This window comes from Lipotes vexillifer, unplaced genomic scaffold (genome assembly GCF_000442215.2).
Source record: "Lipotes vexillifer unplaced genomic scaffold, Lipotes_vexillifer_v1.1 scaffold648, whole genome shotgun sequence".
NCBI lineage: Eukaryota > Metazoa > Chordata > Mammalia > Artiodactyla > Lipotidae > Lipotes > Lipotes vexillifer.
This window is the reverse complement of record NW_006797096.1, coordinates 1,537,459-1,547,916: the sequence shown is the minus strand read 5'-3', so window position 1 is coordinate 1,547,916 and position 10,458 is coordinate 1,537,459. Positions and strand designations below refer to the sequence as shown.

Below are 10,458 nucleotides of genomic sequence, written 5' to 3'. Positions count from 1 at the left end.
AAGAGCGGCCTTTACATGGAAGCCTGCGTCACATGGCCCCAATTCGAAAGAGGTTGTCTGTTCTTTGTTGATTTTTAAAAAAATTAATCTATGACCTTTATTTTTACTGCCTCTACTGGGGGAATGAATAATGGTTCTTGACCTCATTGAGCTTATTAATCACCTAGGTGAATATTTTGCCTTACCATCAAAGTATAAATCTTTATTTCTTTATTTTTGGCTAAATTGGGTCTTCATTGCTGAGTGTGGGCTTTCTCTAGTTGCAGTGAGCGGGGGCTACTCTTCGTTGTGGTGCACAGGCTTCTCTGCAGTGGCTTCTCGTTGCGGAGCACGGGCTCTAGGCATGCGGGCTTCAGTAGTTGTGGCACACAGGCTCGGTAGTTGTGGCTTGTGGGCTCTACAGCACAGGCTCAGTAGTTGTGGTGCACGGGCCTAGTTGCTCCATGGCATGTGGGATCTTCCCGGACCAGGGCTCGAACCTGTGTCCCCTGCATTGGCAGGTGGATTCTCAACCACTGCATCACCAGGGAAGCCCCAAAATATAAATCTTGAGGGAATACCCTGGCAGTCAGTGGTTAGGACTCTGCGCTCTCACTGCTGAGGGCCCGGGTTCAATCCCTGGTCAGGGAACTAAAATCCCACAAGCCGTGTGGCATGGCCAAAAAAAAAAAAAAATTAAATGCAAAGTTACCAGAACTATGTAAAAAGTGGAAGTAATTCTTTAAAACTGAGTTATATGGTATGTTCTTTTTGGGAGAGTATGATTTTAAAAATACTACTGGACACAGTGAGAATGCTGTGGTAAGTATTTTTCCCCACTAAAGTGAAATCCCAGACTTTACTGGCAATAGTCAAGAAATTTATTAGACTTAATATTTGAAATTTCCTGTGATTTATTCTGAATCCCTTTCTCCTTCCTGTTACCACAAATAACATTTTTATTTAGTAGTATTATCTTGTGTTCTATGAAATCATTAGCACTGAATCCATTCCACATCTGTGTCTTTCACTGTGGTTTAAATACATTTAAAATTATATTTCATTTTCATTGTCCGGGTAGTATTCATGACTTTCAAACATTCTTATTTCTTGATCATCTATTCTAGAATTTGATTCAGTGCCCGTATGAAATTTCAGACTGCTTTCTTACTTTTGCCCTCTGGATCTTTCACAGAGGTGCAGAGAATTTTATTCAGTTTTTAGTAGTAAATCATATGTTAAAACAGATCTTTTTGCTTAAAGGCTCTCATTTTATTATCATTTATTTTGGTGTTCGAACTTATAGTTAGCAAATATTATTTGGGTCTAGAGCAGTAGTTCTCCATTGGGGGCAGTTTTGTTCCCCAGGGGATATATTTGGTAACGTTTGGAGACACTGTCAGGTGGGAGATGTTGCTGGCATCCAGAGGGTAGAGGCCAGGGTTGCTTCTAAACGTCCTAGAATGCAGAGGGCAGCCCCCCATGACAAAGAATTGTTGAATCCCAAATGGCAATAGTGCTCAGGTGGAGCAACCTTGGACTAGAGTCCAGTGGAAGATGTGTACAAAATATAAAGCAAGCAGAAATGGTTTTATGGAAACTCTCCTCTGTGTTAGTTGTCTTTTTCCTCTGGGATTTTATTAAGTATCATTTTTTATTCATGGACCAGGTAACGATGACTTGGAAGCACTTGTGAGGTCCCAAGAACCATTTCTCACCTACAAAATTTTAGTTATGTTCAGTAGAGTTTTGAGGTTGAATATATTATATTTCAAATCACTATGCTATTATGATCCCATTTCCAAAAATCAGAGTTCAGTATCTTATATTTGCCTCTGAAAACACAACAGTGCTGAGTCAGAGGGAGAAGACTTGGAGGATTGCCATTACACATGTTCAGAAGGTGATCTTCATGAAGTGAAACTGTTGGAAGCAGTGGAAGGAGCAGGCAGGCTTTGACAGTGGTTGCTTGACAGTTTGACAGTTTTAAGGTCATTTAAAATAATGTTCCATGTGACTTTTTTCCTTCATTTTGTTGGTATAGTGTATCATATTGACTGATTTGTGGATGTTGAACCATCCTTGCATCCCTGGAGTAAATCATCATGTGTGTTCCTTTTAATGTATTGTTGAATTCAGTTTGCTAGTATTTTTTTTGAGGATATTTTGCATTTATGTTCATCAGGGATATTGGTGTGTAATTTTCTTGTGGCATCCTTGTCTGGTTTTGGTATCAGGGTACTACTGGCCTTAATGAATTTGAGAGTTCCCTCCTCTTTTATTTTTTGGAAGTGTTTGAGAGGGACTCGTATTAATTCTTGGAAGAATTGGCTTGGTAGAATTCACCAGTGAAGCTGTCTGGTCCTGAACTTTTGTTTGTTAGGAGATTTCAATCTCCTTAGTAGTCATTGGTCTGTTCAGATTTTCTATTTCATCATGATTTAGTCTTGGTAGGTTGTATGTTTTTAGGAATTAATTCATTTCTTCTAGGTTGTCCAGTTTGTTGGCATATAATTGTTCATAGTAGCCTCTTATTATCCTTTGTATGTCTGTGGTATCAGTTTCAACATCTCCTCTTTCATTTCTGATTTTGAGTTCTCTCTTTTTTTCTTGGTGAATCTAGCTAAAGGTTTGTCCAGTTTTGTTTATCTTTTCAGAAAATCAGTTGTTAGTTTTATTGATCTTTCCTATTGTCTTTTTAGTCTCTATGTCATTCATTTCTATTCTAATCTTTGTTATTTCCTTCCTTCTCCTAACTTTTGTTTGATCTTTTTCTAGTTCCTTGAGGTGTAAAGTTAGGTTGTTTATTTGAGATTTATCCTATTTCTTAAGGTAAACATTGCTATGAACTCTCTTAGAACTGCTTTCACTGCATCCCACAAATTTTGGTATGTTACATTTCCATTTTTATTTGTCTCAAGGTATTTTTTTATTTCTCTTTTGATTTCTTCTTTGACCCAGTGATTGTTCAGTAACTTGTTTAATCTCTATGTATTTGTGAATTTTCCAGTTTTCTTTGTGTAATTAATTTCTAGTTTCATACCATTGTGGTCAGAAAAGGAGCTTGATATGATTTCAGTTGTCTTAAACTTACTGAGACTCGTATCGTGGCCTAACACATGATCTATCATGGAAAATGTTCCATGTGCACCTGAGAAGATTGTGTACTATGTTATTTTTGGATGGAATGTTCTGTAAGTATCTGTTAAGTCCATCTGACCTAACATGTCATTTAAGGCCAATGTTTCCTTATTGATTTTCTATCTGTAGGATCTATCCATTGATGTAAGTGGGGTATTGAAGTTTCCCACTATTATCGTATTGCTCTCTGTTTCTTCCTTTAGTTCTGTTAATATTTGCCTTATTTTTTAGGTGCTCCTATTTTGGGTGCATTAATATTTACAAATGTTATATCCTCTTGTTGGATTGACCTTCTTAAGATTATGTAATGCCCTTTTTTGTCTCTTATTACAGTCTTTGTTTTAAAGTCTATTTTATCTTATATAAGTATAGCTACTCCAGCTTTCTTTTGGTTTCTTTTGGTTTGCATGGAATATCTTTTCCCATCCCTTCACTTTCAGTCTGTGTGTGTCCTTACACTTAAGTGAGTCTTTTGTGGGCAGCGTATAGATGGGTCTTATTTTTTTATCTATTCAGCCACTCTGTAAATTTAATCCATTTGCATTTAAAGTAATTATTGATAGGTATGTACTTATTTCCATTTTGTTGATTGTTTTCTGACTGTTTTTATAGTTCTTCTCTGTTTCTTTCTTCTCATGCTCTCTTCCTTTATGGTTTGATGACTTTCTTTAGTGGTATGATTATATTCCTTTCTCTTTATCTTTTGTGTATTTACTATAAGTTTTTGCTTTGTGGTTACCATGAGGCTTACATATAACAACTTATATCTATAACAGTCTGTTTTAAGTTGATAACAACTTAAGTTTGATTCCATTGTAAAGCTCAACATTATACTATCCCCTGCCATGTTTTAGGTTTTTGGTGTCATATTTTACATCTTTTTATATTGTGTATTCCATAACTAATTATTGTAATCATAGTTACTTTTATTACTTTTTTCTTTTAACCTTTATACTAACTTTATAGTGATTAATATACTACCTTTTCTATATATTTACCTTTCCAGTGAGATTTATTCTTTCATATGTGTTGTTACTAATTAGTGCCCTTTCTTTTCAGCTTAAAGAAGTCCCTTTATCACTTCTTGTAAGGCCAGTTTAGTGGTGATGAACTCCTTTAGCTTTTGTTTGTCTGGAAAACTCTTTATTATTCCTTCAATTCTGAATTTTGCTGGGTAGAGTATTCTTGGTTGGATTTTTTTTTTCTTTTACTACTTTGAATATATCATGCCACTCCTTTCTGGCTTGCAAAATTTCTGCTGAAAATCTCCTGATGGTCTTATGGGGGTTCCTTTTTATATAACAAGTTATTTTTCTCTTGCTGTTTTTAAGATTTTCTCCTTGTCTTTCACTTTTGACATTTTAATTATAATGTGTCTTGGTCTCTTTGAGTTCATCTTTTTTGGAATTCTCTGGACTTCCTGGATCTGGATGTCTCTTTCCTTTCTCAGCTTTGTAGTTTTCAGCTATTATTTTTTCAAATAAGATTTCTTCTCCTTTCTCTCTCTCTTCTTCTGGGAGCCCTATAATATGAATGTTAGTCCATTTGATGTTGTCCCGTAAGTCCTTTAAATTATCTTCACTTTTTTTCCATTCTTTTTCTTTATTCCTGCTTTTATTGGGTGAATTCCACTGCCCTGACTGAGTTGACTGATCCTGTCTTCTGCTTCATCTGGTCTGCTGTTGAACCCCTCTAGTGTGTTTATCAGTTCAGTTATTGTATTCTACAGCTCTGTGACTTCTATTTGGTACTTTCTTATATTTTTTATCTCTTTGTTGAAGTTCTCACTGTGTTCATTCATTCTTCTCCCCAGTTTGGTGAGCATTTTTATGACCATTATTGAACTCCTTCTCAGCTAAATTACTTATCTATGTTTAATTAAGGTTTTTTCCTGAGGTTTTATCTTGTTCTTTCATTTGGAACATATTCCTCAGTTTCTTCATTTTACTTGACTCTCTGTGTTGGTTTCTATACAGTAGATGAAACAACCACCTCACTCAGTTTTGAAAGAGTAGCCTTGTGCAGAGGATGAACCTTATTGTTTGGCCCTGCCCCAGCTCTTAGTTGACTCTCAAACCTTTGCAATTGTCCAGGCAGCCTGTTATATTTTTAATAGCTCCCAGTAGTTGAAGATGAACCAAGACCTGTCAGTGTCCCAAAGGGGAGGATCTCATCACCTAGATTGAGGCTGCTTGGAAGCCAGACCCTCAGGCAGCAGCTTTTAGAGCTTTACAAATATATACAGTCCTGTGGGACTGCAAGTGTAAACTCTGCTGGCCAACAGAGCCAGGCAATCTGAAGGTGTCCCCTTGGTGGCAGCTGCAAAAATCAGGGCTCCAGCTGAGTGTATAAGCTCTTTTCAGAAAGATTCTGAGAAGCTGGAGCAAGGCAGAGAGAGAGAGCACCAAGATGGCATTCACAGCCTATGTTCCTTGAGAGCAGCTCTGTTTGGCAATACACGTGTGCCAAACCTGAGGCCTGCCCCTCAGGCCGAAGCACTAGGACAAGCAAAGAGGCCTCCTTTGCAGAAAGACTGGGGGATGTTCCTCAGTCTGTTGTCTGTGCATTGTCCTATAGATGTTAGCCCACCAGGAACCATCTCTCTGATTGCCACAGTCCCATGGGACTCAGGAATGCAAGACCCACCAGCCACGAGAGCCAGGGGATCAAGGGATCAAGGGGCATGCTGTGGGTGGCAAATACAAAAACCAGGGCACCAGATGCATGTAAATTTCCCCTTCAGGAGACACTGGCACTTTGGAGTGTGGCAGAAGGTGGGTGCGAAGATAGCACCCACCCTATGAGGTCTCTGGGAAAGATTATAGTCAGCCCCTAGATGCGTGTTTAATTAGAAGTCTGCCCCTCAGGCTGCAGTCATGATGATCAGCTATAACAGACCTCCTTCACGGAAAGACTGAGCTTCTGGGTCTGTTGCCTCTTGTTGTGTGCTGGGATGGTAGCTGTTTAAGAACTCTTTCTCCATTGGTTACAGTCCTGTGGGACCCACAAGCATAAGCCCTACTGGCCACCAGAGCCATGCAATGTAGAGGTGTCTCTTGGCAGCATTTGCAAAAATTGGGGTACCAGACAAGGCTATGAGCTCCTTTCTGGGTTAACACCAATTGTTACAGTCCCATGGGACCAGGAATGCAAGCTTCACTGGCCTCCAGAGCCAGGCAATCAGGAGGTGTCCCCTGGCTAAGAGCCATAAAAAGTGAGGGTTCCAGACGAGTGTAAAAGCTCTCTTCCAGGAAATACTGGTGCTCTGGAGCACAGCAAAGGGAGAGCATGAAGATGGTACCTGCTAGTCTTCATTCCCAGAGAGTGTTCCAGCAGGCTTCTAGATGTGTGTGTTAAATTAGACGCTTGCCCCTCAGGCCAGCACTTTTCTATCAGCAGGTGAGCTACTTTACTATTTAAGTCTGGGTGCAATTGACCGCCTTTGAACTGGGCCCTGGGGTGGGTGAATCTGAGCATGTGGACCCTTGAAGAGCTGTTTATCAGATTGCTATAGTCTTGTGGGCCTCGGGACTTGAACCCTGTTGATTTTCAAAGTTAAATGTTTTGGGGGCTCATCTCTCAAGTGCATGTCTTAAAAACTGGGGAGCCCAATGTGGGGTTTGAATCTTTCCCTCCTTAGGGAGAAGATGCAAGTTTTGACTTTCTTCCTGGTTGTGGATTACTGCATCGGGGGATGGGTTTATGGCAAGATTGTGTTCCAGCTTCTCCTACCTGCTTCAACGTTGTTTTCTTCTCAGTTGCCCAATATGTAGTTGTCAGTCAGCCGGCCTTTAGGTTTTATTTAAGAGGAAATTGTTCCATATATAACTGTAAACTCAGTGTATCCATTGGAGGTGAGTTCAGTATCTTCCTATGTTGTCATCTTGAACTGGAAACAATCTATCAAATGGTTTTTATATCATATCAAAAATCATATAATCATCTCAATAGACGCAGAAAAGGTATTTGACAAAATTCAGCATCCATTTATGATAAAAATTCTCAACAGAGCAGGTATAGTGAGGATGTACCTCAACATAATAAAGCCTTATATGACAAGCCTACAGCAAACATACTCAGTGGTGAGAAGCTCAAAGCATTTCCTCTAAGATCAGGAACAAGATAAGGACCCCCACTCTCACTACTTTTACTAAACATAGTATTGGAAGTCCCAGCCAGAGCAATTAGGCAAGAAAAGTAAATTTAAAATATCCATATTGGAAAAGAAGAAGTAAAACTGTCACTATTTGTAGATGACATGATATTATATATAGAAAACCCTAAATACTCCATCAAAAAACTGTTAGAACTAATAAATAAAATCAATACACAAAAATCTGTCGCATTTCTATATGCTAATAATGAACTATCAGAAAGAGAAATTAAGAAAATCCAGTTTATGGTTGCATCAAAAAGAATAAAATGCCTAGGAATAAATTTAACCAAGGAGATAATAAAAAACCTGTATGTTGAAAACTGTAAGACATTAATGAAAGCAATTGAAGAAGACACAAATAAATGGAAAGATAGTCCTTATTCATGAATTGGAAGAATTAATATTATTAAAATGCCTGTATTCCCCAAAGCAATATACAGATTCAGTGCAATCCCTATCAAAATTCCAATGACATTGTTCACAGAAGTAGGACGAACAATCCTAAAGTATGTATGGAACCACAAAAGACCCTAAATAGCCAAAGCAATCTTGAGAAAGAACAACAAAGCTGAAGGCATCATGCTCCCTGATTTCAAACTATATTACAAAACTATAGTAATTTAAATGGTATGGTATTGGCATAAAAACAGATCAGTGGAACAGAAGAGAGAGACCAGAAATAAACCCATATATATAGGCCAACTGATTTACAACAAAGGAGCCAAAAATATACAATGGGGAAAGGTGTCTTCAATAAACGGTGTTGGGAAAATTGGATATCCACATGCAAAAGAATGAAACTGGACCACTATCTTACACCATACTACACAAAAATTAACTCAAAATGGATTAAAGACTTGAATGTAAACCATAAAACTCCTAGAAGAAAAAATAGGTGGTAAGCTCCTTGACATAGGTCTTAGTGATGATCTTTTAATCTGACATGAAAAGCAACAGAAGCAAAAATAAACAAGTGGGACTACATCAAACTAAAAAAGCTTCTGCACAGCAAAGGAAACCATCAACAAAATGAAAAGGCAAACTGCTGGATGGTAGAAAATATTTGCAAATCATATATCTGATAAGGGGCTAATATCCAAAATATATAAAGAACTCATACAGCTCAATAGCAGAAAAACAATCTGATTCAAAAATAGACAGAAGATCTGAATAAACATTTTTCCAAAGAAGACATATAGATGACCAATGGGTACATGAAAAGATTCTCAACATCATTAATCATCAGGGAAATGCAAATCAAAACCACAATGAGATATCACCTCATGCTTGTTAGAATGGCTGTCATCAAAAAGACAGGAAATAAATGTTGGCAAGGATGTGGAAAAAAAGGAACCATTGTGTACTGTTAGTGGGAATGTAAATTGGTGCAGCCACTATGGAAAATAATGTGAAAGTTCTTCAAAAAATTCTAAGTAGTACTAACATATGATCCAGCAATTCTACTTCTGGATGTCTATCCAAAGAAAGCAAAAACACTAAGTCATAAAGATATATGTACCCCCATGTTCATTAAAGCATTATTTACAATAGCCAAGATATAAAAACAACCTAAGTGTCCATTGATGGATGATGGTATAAAGAAATTATGGTATGTGTGTATATATATATATATTTGCAACAAATGGACCTTGAGGATATTATGCTAAGTGAAATAAGTCAGACAGAGAAAGACAAATACCATATGAGCTGTCTTTTATGTGGAATCTTAAAAACAAACAAAGAACAAACAAACAAAAAATCCAAAGCAAAAAAACAGGGAACTGATTGGTAGTTGCCAGAGGTCGGGGGTGGGGGGGTGGCAGTGGGAGAAATGGGTGAACTGTTTTTTGTTTGTTTGTTTTAGTTTAAACAAAATGAATAAAAAATAAATTAAATAAGGTAAAACAGTGTTTCCATTTCAGGCTTTTTATAGTGAATGGCAGCTTAGCTGAGGAATCTTTGAAGGTTTGTCCAATACTTCTCGAATTCAAAAACCATCTAACTGTACCATGAGTTCGACTATTCTAGCAGTTCCCAAAATGTGTTCCATAGCATGATAATTTTACTGGGTGCCAAAGGGTGCATTACGGAATGATTGGGAAATATGGATTCAACAAAGCTGAGCATAGAACCTTTAGTATAGAATCTTTAATTTGTTAATATAGAGTTTAAAGCTTTAGGAGGAGAATGAAATGCGCAGTAGCATTTCTCAAGTTTATTTGTGAAACCCTTTTTTCCTCAGTAAATCTCTTGAAACTGCTATTCTGGGAAAAACAACTTGGGATACTCCTGGTTATCCTCTGGATCACATCAGAATTTGTGAGAACTGAGTAATGTGCTGTGTAATTCCAGTGTAACGCTCCGAATTTTAACTTGCTGGTATTAACATTATGTGTGAGTTTGAAAGAGTGCATTCCAGTTGAAACAATCTTTTGTAAACTTGCTAATTTACTTATTGACCTTGGTGGGAGATGAGAGATGAGGTAGGTTGATACCTCTTGGCTCAAATTCTTGACGAAAACCTTTTTATTCACCCTGAAGGTAGACTTTGGAGACGTTTTCATTAGTTACTAAACCTGTAACTGCTGGTTTACAGGACCAGCTGTTTGACAAGAACCTGCTTCTCTATTTACAGGCGACTGATAGCGCCCAGTGAAGAGGAAGAAGGAGGCGTGAACTGTAAGACTGGTCCTAAGCCAGTCCGATTTTTGGGGCCTTCCACCAGCACCCAAATTAAAGTCAAGAACTCGGCTTCCGTCAGGGTGCCTCCGGCCAGTGTACCGCAGCCCTGGTCCCGGGCATCCGTGAACCCGGCTGCGGGAGGAAGGGCAGCTCAGCACTCTGCACCGTTGAAAGCCCCGTCCCCGGTGGGCACAGGCCTGCCCGGGCATCGCCAGGCTGCCCAGGGGACCGGGGGTGCTGAGAACGGGGCCACGCACCCACCTCCAGCTAAGGTTCTGCTCTCCGACAAAAAGGCCACCCCGCACCGAGTGATAAAACTGAAGCGGACTCCCTTGTGCGCTGCGGGGCCTTCAACGCCCGCCTGCACCGCGGCCAGGCCGGCGGGGCCCCCAGAGCCGAACCCCGACGCCCCCAGAGCCCTGGGCGCGCGGACTGAGAACGGGCAGGGCCAGACCGATTGATGGAAACAGGGACTCAGGGTGTCCCGTTTGCCTCTCCGA

The 10,458-nt window shown here is 39.1% G+C and overlaps 1 protein-coding gene across 1 annotated transcript in view; it reads left to right on the top strand.

Annotated features, from left to right (window-relative positions):
- The window catches only part of KCTD18 (potassium channel tetramerization domain containing 18), a 27,080-nt gene extending 16,661 nt beyond the window's left edge, over window positions 1-10,419 (top strand). The window contains 2 exon segments of the mRNA XM_007469200.1: window positions 1-52; window positions 9,912-10,419. The exon segment at window positions 1-52 is cut by the window's left edge and continues 10 nt beyond it. Of these exon segments, the coding sequence (XP_007469262.1) occupies window positions 1-52; window positions 9,912-10,419 (560 nt within the window).
- The last annotated feature ends 39 nt before the right edge of the window (window positions 10,420-10,458 follow it).